This window comes from Lepus europaeus, chromosome 19, assembly GCF_033115175.1.
Source record: "Lepus europaeus isolate LE1 chromosome 19, mLepTim1.pri, whole genome shotgun sequence".
Lineage (NCBI taxonomy): Eukaryota > Metazoa > Chordata > Mammalia > Lagomorpha > Leporidae > Lepus > Lepus europaeus.
This window is the reverse complement of record NC_084845.1, coordinates 3633825-3651725: the sequence shown is the minus strand read 5'-3', so window position 1 is coordinate 3651725 and position 17901 is coordinate 3633825. Positions and strand designations below refer to the sequence as shown.

The window sequence follows — 17901 nt, the reverse complement described above, 5'->3', positions numbered from 1 at the left end:
GGCCGCGAGTACGTGAGGGGGCGGGGCTTCGGGCTCCGCGGGAGGAGGGGACGAGCCCGGGAAGGAGGCGGGGTCTGGAGCTCGGCGCTCGGAAGGAGGCGGAGCCTCGCTTCGGGTTCCCTCGGTCCGCGTCGGAGGACTGAGCTCACCGCTTTGAGGCGGGGCCACAAGCTTCGGCTCACTTCGGAGATAGCCGAGTACGCCAATCGCTGTTCGGGTGTGGGCGGGGTCACCAGCTCGGACGGTAGTAGGCGGGGTCACGAGCTTCGGCTCACTTCGGAGGTAGCCGAGTGCGCTAATCGGGGTTCGGACGTGGGCGGGGTCGTCAGCTCGGCCGGATGTAGGCGGGGCCACGAGCTTCGGCTCCCTTCGGAGGTAGACGGGTGCAAGTGCCCCGGGTTTGCGACTGAGCGTCCAACCTCGTTTTCACGGGGGGCGGCGCTCTGAGGGCCGCGTGCGCCGGGGGCGGGAACGGGGTAGAACCGGGGAGCCGAGGGAGGGCTGCGGCTGGGCGGGGCCGAGGGGTCCGGGGCGGGGCGGTCCCAGCCTCCCGCCTCGCTGAGGTGGCGGGATGACGAGTCTGACGCGGGGGGTCGCCATGGGCGGGTGGAGGAAGCCGCGCGAGGCGCGCTGCGTAGGGGGCGGCTCCACCTCGGTCGGGACTCGGTGTTTACCAGGGGACCAGCTGCTTCTACCGCAGGACGGCGGGACACTCTGAGGGGAAGCAAGGACGCGGACGGACAGCTCGCAAGTGGGCTGACCCCGCCCGCGCGGGGGCGGGGCCTCTGGCTTAGGGGTTCGGCCGTGGGGCGGGCACTCCCCGACCCGGCAGTGCGGCGGGGGGCGGGCCCAGGCTGCTGGAGCGACAGGTCCCGAGAACTCCCGAACGCTGAGCGCCCTGCGCTCGGGAGGGGGCGGGGCTTCGAGCACCGAGAGCCGAACCTCGGCGGCTCCAGGGGAGGGGCCGAGCTCGGGCTTCCGGGAGGGGCGTGGCCTCGGCGGCGCTCCGGCAGGCAGGGGGCGGTGCCAAAGGTGGCCGCCCCGGAGGGGGCGTGGCGCCGCGCCTGCGTCGGTGTCTGTCTGTGGCGCGAAGGCGCGGCGGCGCGTCCTGCGGCGGGGGCTCCGAGCGAGGCGCCGACCGCCGGGTGCGGAGCCTGCGCTGCGGCCAGGTCCCGCCCCTCCGAGGCCCGCGGGCGGCTCCGGGGCCGGGGCGGGGCTCCGGGCGGCCGGCGGCGCCGCGCGGTGTGAGTGACCCCTCGCCTTCGGCTCCCGCAGGAGGATGCTGGTGGTGGAGGTGGCGAACGGGCGCTCCCTGGTGTGGGGGGCCGAGGCGGTGCAAGCGCTGCGCGAGCGCCTGGGCGTGGGGGGCCGCACGGTGGGCGCCCTGCCCCGCGGGCCCCGCCAGAACTCGCGCCTGGGCCTCCCGCTGCTGCTGATGCCCGAAGAGGCGCGGCTGCTGGCCGAGATCGGCGCCGTGACCCTGGTCAGCGCCCCGCGCCCGGACCCCCGCCAGCACGGCCTGGTAAGGGGCCGCAGCCCGGGACCTCGGGGTCGGGCTGCACGCTGGGCGCGGGGCTGCAGCTGAGTGCGCTCCGCAGGCTCTGGCATCCTTCAAGCGCCAACAAGAGCAGAGCTTCCAGGAGCAGAGCGCCTTGGCCGGGGAGGCCCGGGAGGCCCGGCGTCAGGAGCTGCTGGAGAAGATCGCGGAGGGCCAGGCCGCCAAGAAGCAGAAGCTGGAGCAGGAGGCGGCCGCAGGGCAGGCCCAGGAGGGCCAGGCTTCCGGGGGGCAGGACGAGGCAGGTGAGCGCGGGCCTGACCACGGGGAGCGCAGCGTGGGGGCCGGCGACCGAGCTTAACCTCATCCCCCTGCCCCAGCCCCCTCGTCTTCCCAGCCAGGGCCTTCCAGCGGGCCGGCCCCCTTGCCCAGGTCCGCTCTGCTCGTGCAGCTGGCCACCGCCAGGCCGCGACCTGTCAAGGCCAGGCCGCTGGACTGGCGCGTGCAGTCCGAGGACTGGCCGCACGCCGGCCGGCCTGCCCACGAGCTGCGCTACAGCATCTACAGGGACCTGTGGGAGCGCGGCTTCTTCCTCAGCGCCGCGGGCAAGTTCGGCGGCGACTTCCTGGTCTACCCAGGTGAGTCTGGGCTGGGACCCTGGCCGCTGCACCGTCCTTAGGGTCCCGGGGTAGTCTGCCTTTTTCCTTTTTTTTTTTTTTTTTTTTGGCTTCTTCTAAAGACAGAGCAATACAGGGATCATGCATCCATTGGTTCATTCCCCAGATGGCATCAGGAGCCGGGGCTGGGCCGGGCCGGGAACTCCGTGGGGTACCCGGGCCTCCCACATGGCTGGCAGGGATCCAGGGACTGGGCCATCGTCCACTGCCTTCCCAGGCGCATCAGCAGGGAGCTGGGTCCGAACAGAGTAGCCGGGACTCCAGCTGGGATGCTGGGATTTCTGTTTGCCTCACATCGTTTCGACTTTTGAAACTCTTGGAAGGACAGGAACCACTTGGGGGCCCCCAGGTTCACTCAGGAGGTGGTTTGGTAGCTTCTATGAGATGTTTCCTGTGACCCACAAGGCTCACTTGGAAATCTGTAGACAGCTGCACAGGAATGCTCCCTGCAAGATTATCCACGGTATTTAGAAATCGGGAGACACAGGGCCAGCAATGCGGCCTTGTGGGTAAAGCCACCGCCTGTGGCGCCAGCCTCCCATGTGGGTGCTGGTTCGAGTCCCGGCTGCTCCACTTCCGATCCAGCTCCCTGCTAATGCACCTGGGAAAGCGGGGGAAGATGGCCAAGTGCTTGAGCCCCTGCACCCAAGTGAGAGAACTGGAGGAAGCTCCTAGGTTCTGGCTTTGGCCTGGCCCAGCCACCTGGGGAGTAAACCAGCAGATGAAACACCTGTCTCTCCTTCTCTGTAAATCTTTCAAATAAATGACTAAATCTTCAGAAAAGTTGGAAAACAGCCAAAGTGATGATTACTAAGTTAGCAGTCAGAAAACAGCAATAGCTATCAGAGGTTGATGTAGGCACCGGCACTGGGAGCCGAGCAGCAGAGATGGGGGGGTGCCCTTCCCTGCCGGCCAGGGGCTCTCTGCTGACAGTGCCAGCGTGGTGCCGTCCCGGGGCTGCCTGAGGCCCCCCTCCAGATACCAGAGCCGGAGCAGGCTCCACCGCACCCTATCAGTCCACATTAGCCCTGCCCAGGGCTGTGGGGCTCTGCGTGAGTTTGGGGGGCCACGTCCTGGTCAGACCACGGCAGCGTCACCGGCGGTTCCCGGGCAGGGGCTGGGAGGCCGTCCACTCCACATTTGGTTGTTTGCGTCGGATAGCAACGAGGAAGGATGATTGATCGTCCCCTGTGCAAGTACAGTAGCCGGGGCCGTGTCGGTGCCCGGCGCCCACCTGCCTCTCTCCCTCAGGCGACCCGCTCCGTTTCCACGCGCACTACATCGCCCAGTGCTGGGCCCCCGACGACCCCATCCCCCTGCAGGACCTGGTCTCTGCCGGCCGCCTGGGAACCAGCGTGAGAAAGACCGTGCTGCTCTGCTCCCCGCAGCCCGGCGGCAAGGTGGTCTACACCTCCCTGCAGTGGGCCTGCCTGCAGTGAGCGCCCGGCCCAGCGGCAAGGTGGTCTACACCTCCCTGCAGCGGGCCAGCCTGCAGTGAGCGCCCCGGCCCCGCTGGACTCTGCATCCTTCGGGGCTCCCCGCCGCGAGCTCTGGGCGGCTGTGCTGGTGTCGTGGTTACCGGTTCCCAGACTGTGGGCTTCTGAGATGGGACCGGCGTGTTCATCTGTTCCTGCAGGGCCTCGGTCCCAGAGGTCTCAATAAACTTGTGGACTAACCCTGAGTTTGTGGCTACAGTCCTGGGAGGTGACGTGTGTGTGCTTCCGTCCGCGGGGACAGCTGTGGAGACGGCGTGGGGAGGCCGGGTGCCCTGCCCGGTCCCCTCGCTCCGCAGAGGTTGTACAGAGAACACTGTGCAGCCGCTGCGAGTTCAGGGGTCAGAATTTGGGGGACGTCAGTGGGGGCTTCTGGAATGTGTTTCCGTGTCCTGGGTGGTGCTTCAGAACTGTTTTGATGTTGTTTACTTACACATGTATTTAAATGTTTATCTCCTTTCTGAGAGAGACATCTCCCATCCACTGGTTCACTCCCACAATGGCCAAGGCCAGGCCAGACCAAAGCCAGGAGCAGGCAACTCCATCTGGGTCTCCCATAGGAGTGGCAGGGACCTGTGCAGCCTCCCAGGGAGCTGGGGTCAGAAGTGTGGCCAGGACTCACACCCAGTGCTCCAACAGGGGCCACGGCATTCTAACTCACACCACACACCCACGCCTCCATGTCTGTTTTAGGTTTATTAAACATGTTCTGGTCTACAATTTTGATAAAAACTAAAACATGTATGTGAGGTATTTCAAAGCTTCGTGGAGGGCTGGCGCTGTGGTGCAGTGGGTTAAAGCACTGGCCTGAAGCACCGGCATCCCATATGGGCGCCGGTTCGAGACCCAGCTGCTCCACTTCTGATCCAGCTCTCTGCTGTGGCCTGGGAAAGCAGCAGAAGATGACCCAAGTCCGGCGCCGTGGCACAGCAGGTTAAAAGCCGCCACCTGTGATGCCGGCATACTGCATGGGCACTAGTCTGAGTCCCAGCTGCTCCACTTCCTGTCCAGCTCCCTGCTAATGCACCTGGGAAAGTGGCAGAAGATGACCCCAGTGCTGGGCCCCTGCACCCTTGTGGGAGACCTGGAAGAAGCTCCTGGCTCCTGGCTTGGGATCGGCCCAGCTCCGGCTGTTGCGGCCATCTGGGGAGTAAACCAGCAGATGGAAGACCTCTCTCTCTCTCTACCTCTCTCTGTAACTCTGTCTTTCAAATAAATAAAATCTTTAAAAAAAAAAAGCTTAGTGGAAGAATGGAATTGAAAGCTAAGTTCATTTTGGTACAAGATAATTCTGAAATCCATGCCCGATTTTTCCTAATGCACACTTTCTGAAGAAAACTCGTTTACCACAAAGACTCACAGGTTTTCGGGACACAGTTAAGGGTGTTTGGTAGATTGTAGGGTAGGACTGTGCAACCACCACCACAGTCCAGCTGTATTACGATTATTTTAATGTATTTGAAAGGCACAGAGAGAAGAGAGGTCCCCCATCCGCTGGTTCACTCCCCAGATGGCCACAAGGGCTGGGACTGGGCCAGGCTGGAGCTCCTTCCAGGTCTCCCACAAGGGTGCAGGGGCCCAGCACTGGGGTCATCTTCTGCCACTTTGCCAGGTGCATTAGCAGGGAGCTGGACAGGAAGTGGAGCTGCGGGGACGCAAACTGGTGCCCATGCAGTATGCCAGCATCACAGGTGGCGGCTTAACCTGCTGCGCCAGGGCGCCGGCCCCACGGTCAACCTCAGCCGTTTCTGCCCTGCCCGCTTGCTCCGCCCCCGTCCCCATGCCCGGCCGGCACTGAGCCGCCTGCTTTCTCTCTGGGGAGCGTCTGCCTGATGCAGGAGTGCCGGGTGCCCCGCCCCTCTTTATTGCCGGGTACTGCACTGGGGGCTTCTCCAGCGCCCAGCTGGTTCCAGCGAGCTGTCCCGGTTAAGGACGGTTAAGGACGAAGCCTTGTTCACGCAGCGTCCCTAGTTCCGGGAACAGAAGTTCCGGCGCCTTAGTGCTCAGGTTCCAGGTCGCTGAGCGAGTGGATCCTTCAAGCTAAGACTGTTTGACTCAGGCTGAGGGAGAGAATTTGGAACTCTTCTTTTCCAAACCACTTTCTAAGGATGTTTTAAACAATGCAAGGCGACTTTCAAAAAGTTTGTGGAAAAACGGGAATTAAAAGGTGAATTTTATTTTCTTACCAAAAATGAGGTCACACCGGCCCTTGCTCTGCCTTTTGGAGAAACAAGCTTTTTTTTTTTTTTTTTCTAAATAAACATTTTTGCCGGCGCCGTGGCTCACTAGGCTAATCCTCCGCCTTGCGGCGCCGGCACACCAGGTTCTAGTCCCGGTCGGGGCGCCGGATTCTATCCCGGTTGCCCCTCTTCCAGGCCAGCTCTCTGCTGTGGTCTGGGAAGGCAGTGGAGGATGGCCCAAGTGCTTGGGCCCTGCACCCCATGGGAGACCAGGAGAAGCACCTGCCATTGGATTAGCGCGGTGTGCCAGCCGCGGCGGCCATTGGAGGGTGAACCAACGGCAAAGGAAGACCTTTCTCTCTGTCTCTCTCTCTCTGTCCACTCTGCCTGTCAAAAAAAAAACAAAAAAAAAACAAAAACCTTTTTTAGAAGTCACAGCGACAGCTGTCACGCTCCCCAGATCCGTGGTAACAGCACAGAACTTGTCAGGCAGAGGAGCAAGCCGCCAGGGCCCTGGTCGCCACTGCTGAGGAGCTGTCTCCTCCTCACGGAGCTCTGACCCTTGTGGAGGTGACGCTACGGCTGCAGGAAACTCAGGAAAGTGGCGGGGACGGCCACAGCGAGCCCTCCGCAGGCTCCCAGTTGGTCCCGAGCTGGCCCTGCCACGCCGGCACCCTGGCTCCCCGCTGACGCCCGGGCCCTGCCACCCTCGTGGGAGACCCGACGGAGCTCCCGGCTCGCACTGCAGCCTGCACGGACCGGTGCCTGCAGAGTGAGCCAGTGGATGAAGACCTCTCTCTCGCTGGCTCCTTCAAATAAAGTCTGTTAAAATCAGTTTTAGGCCGGCGCCGTGGCCCAATAGGCTAATCCTCCACCTTGTGGCGCCGGCACACCGGGTTCTGTCCTGGTCAGGGTGCCGGGTTCTGTCCTGGTTGCCCCTCTTCCAGGCCAGCTCTCTGCTATGGCCCGGGAAGGCAGTGGAGGATGGCCCAAGTCCTTGGGCCCTGCACCCCATGGGAGACCAGGAGAAGCGCCTGGCTCCTGGCTTCAGATCAGCGTGGTGCACCGGCCACGGCAGCCATTGGAGGGCGAACCAACGGCAAAAAGGAAGACCTTTCTCTCTGTCTCTCTCTCTCACTGTCCACTCTGCCTGTCAAAAAAAAAAAAAAAAATCAGTTTTATAAATGCACACCGCGCGTTTAGCCGGGAGCTGACTAAGCATCGCCTTGCCTGTGTAACCAGAGCATTGGCCGAGCAGGATTACCCCAGAGAGGACGGGGCTGGGATATTCCAGGGCCCGTCTCAGGCCAAGGGAGATGGAGAAACCGTGGACTCCAGGCGGTGCCCGGGGGTCTGGCGCATAGACCGGCGCCTGTTCTGGAGCCCTCCCATCCCGGGGAGGCCGCAGGGCCCGGGCAGGGAGCCCTCACCCACCGCGCTCTCCAACAAGGCGCCGCGGCGGGCCGCACACTCCTGGGCTTCCCGGGAGGCAGCAGGCCACGGCGCGGCGCGGGCTCCGCTGCTCACAGGGGGGCCGGGGGCGCTCGGGGCTCCCACGGGGGGGTGGGGGGGACCCGGACACGGCGCCCTGGGCTCCCGCAGAGGGGGTGGGCCCAGACAGCGCCCTGGGCTCCCACGGGGGGTACCCGGAGGACCCGGACGGCGCCCTGGGCACCCACGGGGGGGGGGGGGGACCCGGACACGGCGCCCTGGGATCCCGCAGAGGGGGTGGCCCGGACGGCGCCCTGGGCTCCCGCAGAGGGGACCCCCGGAGGGCGCCCTAAGCTTCCACTGGGGGGAGACCCGGACACGGCGCCCTGGGCACCCACAGGGGGGAACCCGGACACGGCGCCCTGGGCACCCACGGGGGGGACCCGGATGGCGCCCTGAGCTCCCACGGGGGGGACCCGGATGGCGCCCTGAGCTCCCACGGGGGGGACCCGGACGGCGCCCTGGGCTCCCACGGGGAGGACCTGAGGACCCGGACGGCGCCCTGGGCTCCCACGGGGAGGACCTGAGGACCCGGACGGCGCCCTGGGCTCCCACGGGGGGGACCTGAGGACCCGGACGGCGCCCTGGAATCCCGCAGAGGGTGTGGGCCCGGACGGCGCCCTGGGCTCCCGCAGAGGGGACCCCCGGAGGGCGCCCTAAGCTTCCACTGGGGGAGACCCGGACGGCGCCCTGGGCACCCACGGTGGGGGGACCCGGACACGGCGCCCTGGGCACCCACGGGGGGGGGGACCCGGACACGGCGCCCTGGGCACCCACGGGGGGGACCCGGATGGCGCCCTGAGCTCCCACGGGGAGGACCCGGACACGGCGCCCTGGGCACCCACGGGGGGGACCCGGACGGCGCCCTGGGCTCCCACAGAGGGGGTGGGCCCGGACGGCGCCCTGGGCACCCACGGGGGAGACCTGGCCCAGCCCTGTCGCTGCCGGCACGTGTGGGGAACGAACCCAAAGCCCTGTCTGCTTTTCAAACACCACGAAGCGAGTTAGAACACGAACTCGGCACGGCAGGAGGGGAGTCGTGCGCGCGGGCGGGCACGGAGCGTCCTCACGGCCGGCAGCCAGGGTGCTGAGCGCTCCACCTCGCGCGGCATCAACGAGTCACCAGCGCAGAGAGCGACGCAGGGGAGGGCTGCCGCCGGGACGCCGGGACCCCGGGACCACGGGCTAAGCGGCGGCGTGACTTTGAACAACGGCCCCGCAGCGGCGCCGCCGGCCCACCTCGCGTCCGGAACACGCCCGGTCCTCCCAGCGCGGCACTCTAGCCCAGCGTCTCGTTCTCCAATGCCCTTTTCTGATTGGCGCCGGCGCGCGCCGTGCGTGATGACGTCACACGCGGGCGGCGTTGCTATAAGAGCGTGGCCGGGGCACGCGCGCTCCTCTTTCGGGCGTACGGGATCCTTCCGGGAGGTGAGCGGGGGCTGCATGTGTGGTAGGCCGGGCCTGGTCGCCGTGGTCTTGCTGGCCTTACGCGCTCCCGCTGGCGCTCCAGGAGGGGACGGGAGGAGAGAGTGCGCGGGAGGGACGTCTGCACGCGGCGTGCGGTCCTGCGAGGCCGAGGTTCGGTTCTCGCGAGATCTGCCCCGCGCGCCACGAGGTTACAGCGAGACTGTGTGATCGCGCAGGCGCGGACCGCGAAGCGGAGCCAACATGCCGGTGGCCCGGAGCTGGGTGTGTCGCAAGACGTACGTGACCCCGCGGAGACCCTTCGAGAAGTCCCGCCTCGACCAGGAGCTGAAGCTGATCGGTGAGCGGCGCGGGGCGGCGGGGCGGGGCGGGGCCGCCCGCGGGGCCGCGCTGCTCACCGCCGGCCCTGCCCCGCCGCAGGCGAGTACGGGCTGCGGAACAAGCGCGAGGTGTGGAGGGTCAAGTTCACGCTGGCCAAGATCCGCAAGGCCGCCCGCGAGCTGCTGACGCTGGACGAGAAGGACCCGCGCCGGCTGTTCGAAGGTGCGTGCGGGGCGGCGCGCGCCGGGGTCCCCCTGGGCTCTGCCTCGCTGGATTCCGTGGGCAGCGGCTGCGTTTCGCCCGGGGCTCCGTTAGCTGTCAGGGCTGGCGCGGTGGCCGGGTCTCTGTTCCGTGGCGTTAACGCTGGGTTGCAGAGGGAGCCCTCGTGAGACCGGAGGGCGTCGGGAAGGCAGCTGGCTGCTGGGGTCTCCATCGCTCTGGAGTCGGGGGCAATCCTGCCGACCCGGGGGTGCTGGAGCCGCTGGTAACCGAAATGATGGAAGCGGTCTCCCCTAAGGAACAGGGCGTGGGCCCTCGGTCAGTGCCCGGGCAGGGAGCCCGCGTGGCCTGGAGCCGGGTGATGTCAGTGGGGAAAGCCCGCGGGTGCAGGGGCCCAAGCACTTGGCCCATCCTCCACTGCTTTCCCGGGCCACAGCAGAGAGCTGGATGGGAAGTGGAGCAGCTGGGACTACCAACTGGCGCCCATGTGGGATGCTGGCACTGCAGGCGGGGGCTTTAACCCGCTGCACCACAGCGCCGGCCCCCACCAGAGGGTTCTTCAAAATGTCCTGAAGTGCATTTGGCTCTGGGCTCCAGCATGCAGTGCGGGCGCCCCAGCCCCTGGCCCAGGTGCCCTCCCCGGGCTCTCACAACCCCGCCGAGCTCTCACTGCTGGGCCGCGGACAGGGTGCACACTGGGGGAGGTGGCTCTGAGGGTCGCGGGACTTGGCCGTGGAACCGCAGAGCCCCGAGCCAGCGCTTCGCCCCCAGGCAACGCCCTGCTGCGGCGGCTGGTCCGCATCGGGGTGCTGGACGAGGGCAAGATGAAGCTGGACTACATCCTGGGGCTGAAGATCGAGGACTTCCTGGAGAGGCGCCTGCAGACCCAGGTCTTCAAGCTGGGCCTGGCCAAGTCCATCCACCACGCGCGCGTGCTGATCCGCCAGCGCCACATCAGGTACCCGTGCTGGGCCCCCCCCCCCGCGGGCCTGACCCCCTCCCCCCGCCCCTGCCGCCTCACTGAGCTGCTGCGCTGTCCCTGTGTCCGTGCAGCCCCTGCGGACGGTGGGTGTGAGGGTGCAGATTCCCCTGCTGACAGCTCGCGGGGGGCTGGCGCAGCCTCCCCCGTAGCCCCGCGCAAGGGTCACTGCGGCCTGAGCCGTACACCTTGCGAAGGCCACTGCCGGGCCTGCAGGCAGCTGGACAGGTAACGGCTCCGGCGTCCCTGGCCGAGGGTGGAGACGGAGGACTGGGTTCCGCTGTCCACCTTGACCTTGGTGAATCCGCCCCCTGCACTTGACAGGGGCGGCAGGTGTGGGAGCAGTCGGTCAGCGGGCAGGCTCCCTTCGGAGTGGAGTGGACGCCAGTGGGGGGAGGGCGCGGAAGGGGCCAGAGGCTGCTACCCCGCCCCTGGGGTCAGACCAGAGGCCCCCCTTCTCCCCCCGGTGGTCTGCAGTGTGTAGGGGGGGTTAAGGGCACATGTAGAGGAGGGGCGGGCTTCCCCTGCCCGGCCTGCCCTCACCTGCCCCCGTCTGCCCCGCCTGCCCTAGGGTGCGCAAGCAGGTGGTGAACATCCCGTCCTTCATCGTGCGCCTGGACTCCCAGAAGCACATCGACTTCTCCCTGCGCTCGCCCTACGGCGGGGGCCGGCCCGGCCGCGTGAAGAGGAAGAACGCCAAGAAGGGCCAGGGCGGGGCGGGGGCTGGAGACGACGAGGAGGAGGACTGAGCCTCCCGCCCAGCCGCGGGGGTCTGTAATAAAGGCACCCAACCTGGAGAACCTGGCCCGCGATTGATGTGATTGATGTCGGCAGCACCCATGGGGCCCTGAGAAGGGACTTGGGGGCGGGAGGGGTGAGCCCTGTGTGTTTGTGTTTGGCAGAGACCCGCAGAGCCAGGCCAGAGGGGAGGTTTATTAGGAAAGCAGTGCCCTGGCGCTGGGGATGCACGGCTGCAGCTGGCGGCTTCGGCTGTCAGGCACAGCGCAGGCCTAGAGGCTCTGGCTCGTGGCTCCCGGCTGCAGTGGGAGCTGACTCGGCCTCAGGCAGGAGGGGAGAAGGGGCTGGGCAGGTCCTGGGAGTAGCTGCAGGTCTGCAGAGGGACCTCACGAGCAGGTGGAAGACCCTTCCCCTGCAGTAGCCGCAGGTCCATGATGGTCTTGTTCCTGTCTGGGCCCCTCAGGAGGCCCTGTGAGGGCAGCTGGCTCCAAGAAGTTAGGAAATGGAGGGTTGGGGGGTGGTGCAGTGCCTTCCAGGGTCCTTGGAGCGGGGGCTGGGTCTTGTCCCGGCTAGCGGACAGCCAGGGCGGCGTACACGCAGGCCTCTGGGAGCTGTCCTGACCTGGAGGAGGTCGCCCTTCTCCCCTCTGGTTGCAGTGTGTGGCTCAGCTGGGCGTAGGTCACCTGGGGGCCTTCAGCAGCCTGGAATAGGGAAGGGTGGGGGAGGGCACTGAGATCTCAGGCTCTGTGGGGAGGGGGGGAGGAGGGTGGCTGGGGAGGAGGCTGGAAAGCGGAAGTTCTGGGAGATGCTGTCAGGGAGACCCACTCGTGGGGGGGCGCAGCCTTGACGCCCGTGGCTGGGGCAGGCAGGGTGAACGGGGGTCCACTGCAGGGTTTGAAAGGTGCCCACTCTGGGCCTGGAGAGCCCCCAGCAGAAGAGGAGTGGATGTGGCCCACGGGGAGTGGGAGGGGACAGGACTCCTGACCTGAGTGTCCAGCAGGCTGTCCTCGGGATGCCTGTGTTTCACAGCAGCGTCTGGGAGGCCCAGAGAGGGACAGTGGTTTGGCTGAGGACACACAGCATCAGACTGGTGCTCCCCTCCCAGCCGTCCTTACCCAAGCCGTCCTGGGCCTCTGCAGCTGGGCTGGAGCTGGGGAAGCAGACATGGGGTGTTAGAGGCATAGGGGGGTGAGGGGGGCCCTGAGGGTCCTGGGACAGGTCTCACCTCCTGTGTGGTCCTCTCAGCTTCCTGGGCTCCGACTCTGTGGGAGGTGGGAAGTCAGCCTGCAGCCCACCCTAGGACCCACCCAGGCTGCCCTAGGTCTACAGAGGACGAAGAGGAAGGGTTCCTCTAGTGTGCACGGGCGGGGGTATAGCAAGAAAGTGCAGGGTGGAGAGGCTTCTGGCCTGACCTGTGGCTGCAGCTCTGAGCCCCCACCCACGGCTGCCCTGGGAACGCACCAGCCCTGAGCCCGAGGCGTTTAGTACTCACCTGACCTGCGCTTGCTGTGACGCCTCCCTCTGAGGAGGAGGAGGAGGAGGAGGAGGAGGAGGCAGAGCGAGAGGAAGGCGGCCACCGAGACCCCGAGCAGCACCTTCAGCTGAGGGAGACCTGGGGTGCAGCGAGGACCCAGTGAGGAGCGGCCTCCCCAGCACTGGCACAGCACTCACTGCCACCCCTGCTCCCCCCGCCCCCAGAGGATTGCTCACACCCTGGGGGGGGGGGGGCAGGCCCAGTGCTCTGCGCACTCTGCCAAGCCCTGGCCTGTGGGGGTGGTCGGGGCTCTGCCCGCGGAGCACGGCTGCCCCCAGCTCCCTGCCTGGGCCTTCCCGTTCCTCAGTGAGCCCACAGCCTGGGGCAGCAGGCAGCCAGCCCCACACCTGGCCCTGCCCTCCCCAAAGCACCAGGGCTGCTGCTCCCAGGAGGAGCTCCCCGGTGTGTGCCCCCCACCCCAGGTGTCCCGGGCTGCTCCCGTGCAGGTGGAGAAGCAGCTGCAGAGAGGGGCCTTCCCACCTCATGGTCAGGCACAGCGGAACCCCTCCCAGCACAGCCCCCACTCACCACTCAGGGCAGGAGTGGGCTCCGTGGGGTTGAGGGGCTGACCCTCCCGGCCTCCTGGGGTGGGGACAGGGGTGAGGGCTGTGGCTCCCCGCTCAGCCTGCTGGCTCCTCCCAGGCTGGGCCCCAGCACCCCCTCGCCCCTGCCCCATCCTTGTCCAGCTCAGCCCCAGGACCCCCACCAGCCCCCAGTGCCACAGTGGGTGACCAGGAATGGAGGCCTCTGCTGTTCCCACTCCCTGGTGATCCTCCTCCCCCAGTCCAGCCCTCCTGGGGGGACAGCCTTGCACTGACAGGAGGACACAGGGCTGGGGCCCTCACCTGACACCTCGAGCTGCAGGGGGTCGCTGGGCTGTGACCACAGGTAGGGGTCGGTGCTGTGGGCGCCGTAGCACCTGTAGGTCCCCCCATGGGCTGAGGTCACAGGACCCAGTGTGAAGGTGGCCTGAGCACCCATGGCCTGGCCTGGGACACACAGGCGCTGGGGAGGGGCGCCCGAGCCCTCCCTGTGCAGGAGAAAGATGTCCAACGCCTCCTGGGAGCCACAGTGCAGGGCCACCGTCGCTCCCCAGGGCACCGAGGGCCCCGGCTGGGCCTGCAGGGAGGGTTTCTTGTACATTCCTGGGAGAGAGGACAGCAGTGTGGACAGAGCAGCCCCTCCCTCCCCTCAGCGCAGCCTGGGTCTCCTGTCCCTGCTGCCTCCCCTCCGCTCTACTAGGGCCACAACCCCACTGGGCCTGTGCTAAAGGACCCTCTCTGGACCTCACTCCCATGACACAACCCTGGGCTCACAGCAAGGCCGGCAGGGCTGAGGGAGGGCTCCCTGTGCAGCCCTGAGAGGGGGGTGGGGGGCGAGGAGGGCAGGCTCAGCCATGCATCCCGCAGCCAGCAGGGTCTGAGCTGATCACCGCCAACACGGGATCAGAGTTCCCGATTCCCCCGCCCCCACCCAGGCTCCCTGGGCACTGGGCCCCTCACCTGTGACCTGGAGCTCCAGGGGGTCGCTGGGCAGGGACCAGGCGTGGGGCTCATTAGGATGAGCGCGGTAGCACCTGTAGATGCCCCCCTGGGTGCTGCTCATGGGGCCCAGGAGGAAGGTGGCCTGCCACTCCCCAGCCCCATGGGAGAACCTGGTTTCCAGGCTGTGCAGGGGGCTGGCTCCGCCCTCCTTCAGCAGATGGGCAGTGCCCTCCTCATCAGAGCCACAGGAGAGGGACACGTTCCCTCCTGTCGCCACCACGGGGCTTGGCTGGGCTGACAGGGAGGGCGCCGGGAACATCCCTGCAGGGGAGGGCAGAGCCGTGTTGGGGTGGGGGCTGCCACATGTGCACCCCACTTGGCTTCCTTCTGTGAGCTGGAGCCTCTGTGGGCAGGGGACCCCCTTACCTGTCACCACCAGGGTCAGGGAGTCACTGGGCTGGGAGAGGCCGAGCGGGGTCTGATACACACACCAGTACTGCCCTGAGTAGTAGGAGCTCATGGACTGGATGATGGCGAAGCTGGCCTTGTGTCTGGAGTCCTGTGGGGGCCGCGTTTCCCAGGGCTGTAGGCTGTCCTCTTTATGCACACGATAGACCTCAGCCTGCAGAGACCCCTGGCACCAGAGGGTCACAGGGCTCCCCACGGCGACCAGGGGGCCTGGGTCAGCCCAGATGGAGGGCTTGGGGAGGGTCCCTGGAAGGGAATCAGAGCTGCAGATCCCGGGTGCCGCCCCTCCCCTGCCCCATTCCCCAGCTCCATTCCCAGCCCCTCCCAGCCATCACCATCAGCCCAGCCCCCCCCCCCCCCCAGGCTCCTTAACCCTGAGCTGCCTGGGCCCCCGGGGCTGAGCCAGGTCAGGGGAGGACTCACCTGCCTGTGCCCCATCCCCTGGCGCCCGGCACTGCCCTGGAAGAGAGGTCCCCGTGAGAGCTGCTCCCCACTCCCCACCCCTGCAGAGACGCCCGGGCCCTCCCTGGTCCTCTGAGCCCTGGGGTCCCAGCTGGGGCAGGGCGCTGTCCCCTCCCACACCTGTGAGGGGTCCCATTCTCCCCGTGTCCCCGGCTCACCCAGGCAGAGGAGGGCAGTGAGGGCCGGGATCAGGGCCCCGCCGCCCATGGTCCCTGTGGAGCAGAGCAGCTGTGAGGGCCACAGGCCCAGAGCCCGGCTGGAGATGAGCGGGGAGACGTCACGGGTTCCTCATCTGGGGCCTCACAGGAAGGGAGCAGCCCCTCCCCGACCTCCCCCTGCTGTCCCTGAGGGCGGGCCCAGGACACAGCGGGCTCTGGGGACGGCTCAGACCAGGCCTCTGCCTCCGCTGCCCCCTGTGCTGTGCCTGCCCGGCCTCCCTCCCCTGCTGCAGCCCCACCCAGGGGGTGCCCTTCGTGGGCGGGGCCAGGAGCTGCCTGGTTAGGGTTCTGGTTCTCCCTGCACAGGCCGGGTGGCCGAGGCAGGCACTTCCCTTTCCTGAGCTGCTGAGTGCAGATGTGGGGGCTGGGGCCAAGGGGAAGGGCATTGGAGGGGCGTTTTGGAGGTGAGGGAATCTTCCAGGCCTCCCGGAACTGACGGGAGGGGATGAAGAAGGCAGACGTTCAGAGGTGTGGCTGAGCTGCAGCCCAGCTGTGGCTGTGACAGGTGCAGGAGGGCTGACAATGGGGACACGGGCCAGGGGTGGGGTCCTGCTGGGGGCTGGCGGGCCCAGGGCCTGGTGAACAGCTGTGAGGAGGGGAGGATGTCTGGGGCAGAGACCCCGAGCTCCCCCAAGACCTGAGAGCATGGGGGTGCCCTGGCCCTAGCCAGCCAGGGTCCTGTGTCGCACGCACTGTGCTGGGTTTCTCATTTGATGGAAGGGGACTGGGAGCAGGGGTCTGGGCTTCTGCGTTGACCCATATCTGTGTGAGGCTGGGGTTCCCAGCACCCGTGTCCTGAGCCCCCCACGGCCTCTCCTCCCCTGATCTGAGCACCTGGGCTCCGTGCTCCTGGAAGACATGGGGGTGACGTCGTCCCCCAGCGTCTCTGTGGTGGGAAGATGCCGGATCCTCCCCTCTCTGGGTGGCCGTGGCCGCAGCACTCCGGTCTCAGTGTCCCTCAGTGTCCCTTCCAGATCAGACGTGGGGACAGCACCGTTTTGGTAGGCAGCGCTCCTCACAAGTCCCTAGCAGCGCCCGCCGACCCCAGAGGTGAATCAGAAGCGGTCTCGGGTCCCAGACAGAATGGAAGACCCCATCCTCAGCTGTGTTTGGGGGTGGAGCTCTCAGCTGCCTGCTCTGGGGCGGGGGCCCCACGAGAGAACGCACGGTGGCTCGTCACAGTGTCGGGTGCAAAGGCACCGGCAGGCACCTGTCCTTTCCTTAGGCTGCGTCTGGTTGAGAGGAAGTCCCCCTCCCAGAAACAGGAGCTGGCAAAGCGTGCATTCTGTGGCGTTCACAGCAAAGCTGCAGAAATGCAAGGACCCCCTCCACTCGCCCCAGGAGGAAGCCCCACACCATGCAGTGGGCAGCCCTGCAAGCCCCGCCCAGCCCCAGGGCTCTGTGGGCTCCCAGCCCTGGGTGTTTCTGGGAACGGTGCTACCCAGGGCCTTTGTGTTGGCTGCACCCCTGCCGCACGCATCCTCACTTCACGGCTCCCTGGGCTCAGCAGAGTTCCCACGGAGCCAGGGACCCACCTCCCGAGCCCCCATCCCCGGTGCACATCGGGCTCCTGTCCCTGGCCGGCCATGCTAGGATGGATGCCTGTGCACACGCAGTCCCTGGATGGTTGTCAGAGCCTCCCCCTGGCCCTCGGCGGTGAGAACCCTCCACGGAGCCTGCACTCAGCACACTGGCGAGCGCTCGCCTGACCCTGACCCTTGTCAGGATGTGGGTGGACGGGAGCGCCTGACTCCGTGCAGGGGGTGGGCTGCTCCGTGCTGGGCCGACGCTGGGTCTGGTGCTTTGAGGAACTACGAGCCTCTTGCCGCAGTGGCCGAACCCTGCACATCCAGCCGCATCTCAGGGCTGCGATTTCCCCACACCCTGACCACACTCTGCCTACTTTGCCTTGAGAAGTGAGCAGCGTGGTGGGCATGGGGGTGCCTCTCTGTGGCATTATTTTCACTTCCCTTCCCTTGTGCTGAGTGAGTTGCTCCCTTGCTTTTCCTGTTGTGGCTTCCAGATCTTTACACCATGTGTTCCTTGTCTTTCTGTTCCTTGAGAGCCGTCCATGGTGCACAGAGCTCTGAAGTTTGGGGATGATCCTTTCAGCCACTTTCTCCTTTGTTCCTCGTTTTTGAAATCCCAGCCAATTCCCTGGGATTTAGTCTGAGGTTATATTTATCCAGGAGTTTATCTAAGAGTTTAAAAAATTTTTTAAAGACTGACTTATTTATATCAGAGGGAGAGATACAGAGAGAGACAGAGACAGGTTTCCCATCCACTGGCTCAGTCCCCAGATGGCTGGGCCAGGCTGAAGCCAGGAGCCAGGAGCTTCTTGTGGGTGTCCCACGTGGGTGCAGGGCCCAAGCTTGGGGCATCCTCTGCTGCTTTTGCATGCTCTTTAGCAGGGAGCTGGATCAGAAGTGGAACAGCCAAGACTTGAACTTGTGACCATACGGGATGCGGGCACTGCAGGTGTTGGCTTTTTCCCTGTGCTACACTGTGGTGGGTGGAGTCCTCAGCCCATTAATTGGAAACGTGGGAGCAGAATCCACCGTGCTCCTTCAAGCCCGCCTCACTGAACTGTGTGGGAAACACAGACGTGCAGGGTAGTCAGCCACCAGAGGAAGCCGGGCAGGCATCCACACTCTCCCAGAACACCGGTGCTGCCATCCACCAGAGCCGCTGTGCTGTGGGGTTTATTTTATGTTAAT

At 66.1% G+C, this 17901-nt stretch overlaps 3 protein-coding genes across 3 annotated transcripts; 2 read left to right on the top strand and 1 right to left on the bottom strand.

Annotated features, from left to right (window-relative positions):
* Positions 1-579: 579 nt before the first annotated feature.
* Positions 580-4890, top strand: TSEN34 (tRNA splicing endonuclease subunit 34). Its single transcript, XM_062177710.1, has 5 exons — positions 580-751; positions 1276-1522; positions 1599-1800; positions 1876-2133; positions 3424-4890. The coding sequence occupies exons 2-5, from the start codon at positions 1280-1282 to the stop codon at positions 3609-3611; spliced, it is 891 nt and encodes a 296-aa protein (XP_062033694.1). The 5' UTR covers positions 580-751; positions 1276-1279; the 3' UTR covers positions 3612-4890.
* A 3791-nt stretch (positions 4891-8681) lies between these two features.
* Positions 8682-11080, top strand: RPS9 (ribosomal protein S9). The gene is made up of 5 exons (XM_062177729.1): positions 8682-8764; positions 8980-9101; positions 9182-9304; positions 10073-10259; positions 10852-11080. Exons 2-5 carry the CDS (start codon positions 9005-9007, stop codon positions 11027-11029), a joined length of 585 nt encoding a protein of 194 aa, XP_062033713.1. The 5' UTR covers positions 8682-8764; positions 8980-9004; the 3' UTR covers positions 11030-11080.
* A 136-nt stretch (positions 11081-11216) lies between these two features.
* On the bottom strand, positions 11217-15305 carry LOC133748745 (leukocyte immunoglobulin-like receptor subfamily B member 3). Its single transcript, XM_062177689.1, has 11 exons — positions 15125-15305; positions 14928-14963; positions 14463-14750; positions 14055-14357; positions 13398-13697; positions 13081-13134; positions 12511-12630; positions 12244-12280; positions 12134-12168; positions 12004-12053; positions 11217-11719 (listed from the first exon to the last, which is right to left on the bottom strand). The coding sequence occupies exons 1-11, from the start codon at positions 15171-15173 to the stop codon at positions 11588-11590; spliced, it is 1404 nt and encodes a 467-aa protein (XP_062033673.1). The 5' UTR covers positions 15174-15305; the 3' UTR covers positions 11217-11587.
* Between the last annotated feature and the right edge of the window lie 2596 nt (positions 15306-17901).

Bases quoted from the DNA above. Each gene is read 5' to 3' on its own strand.
- TSEN34 (XM_062177710.1), top strand. From the start codon at position 1,280: ATGCTGGTGGTGGAGGTGGCGAACGGGCGCTCCCTGGTGTGGGGGGCC. The intron at 1,801-1,875 runs GTGAGCGCGGGC...CCCCTGCCCCAG, and splicing joins CGGGGGGCAGGACGAGGCAG to CCCCCTCGTCTTCCCAGCCA. The intron at 2,134-3,423 runs GTGAGTCTGGGC...TCTCTCCCTCAG, and splicing joins CGACTTCCTGGTCTACCCAG to GCGACCCGCTCCGTTTCCAC.
- RPS9 (XM_062177729.1), top strand. From the start codon at position 9,005: ATGCCGGTGGCCCGGAGCTGGGTGTGTCGCAAGACGTACGTGACCCCG. The intron at 9,102-9,181 runs GTGAGCGGCGCG...GCCCCGCCGCAG, and splicing joins CCAGGAGCTGAAGCTGATCG to GCGAGTACGGGCTGCGGAAC. The intron at 10,260-10,851 runs GTACCCGTGCTG...CGCCTGCCCTAG, and splicing joins ATCCGCCAGCGCCACATCAG to GGTGCGCAAGCAGGTGGTGA.
- LOC133748745 (XM_062177689.1), bottom strand. From the start codon at position 15,173: ATGGGCGGCGGGGCCCTGATCCCGGCCCTCACTGCCCTCCTCTGCCTG. The intron at 14,964-15,124 runs GTGAGCCGGGGA...CCTCTCTTCCAG, and splicing joins CACTGCCCTCCTCTGCCTGG to GGCAGTGCCGGGCGCCAGGG. The intron at 13,135-13,397 runs GTGAGGGCCCCA...TCCCCACCCCAG, and splicing joins CCTGCAGCTCGAGGTGTCAG to GAGGCCGGGAGGGTCAGCCC.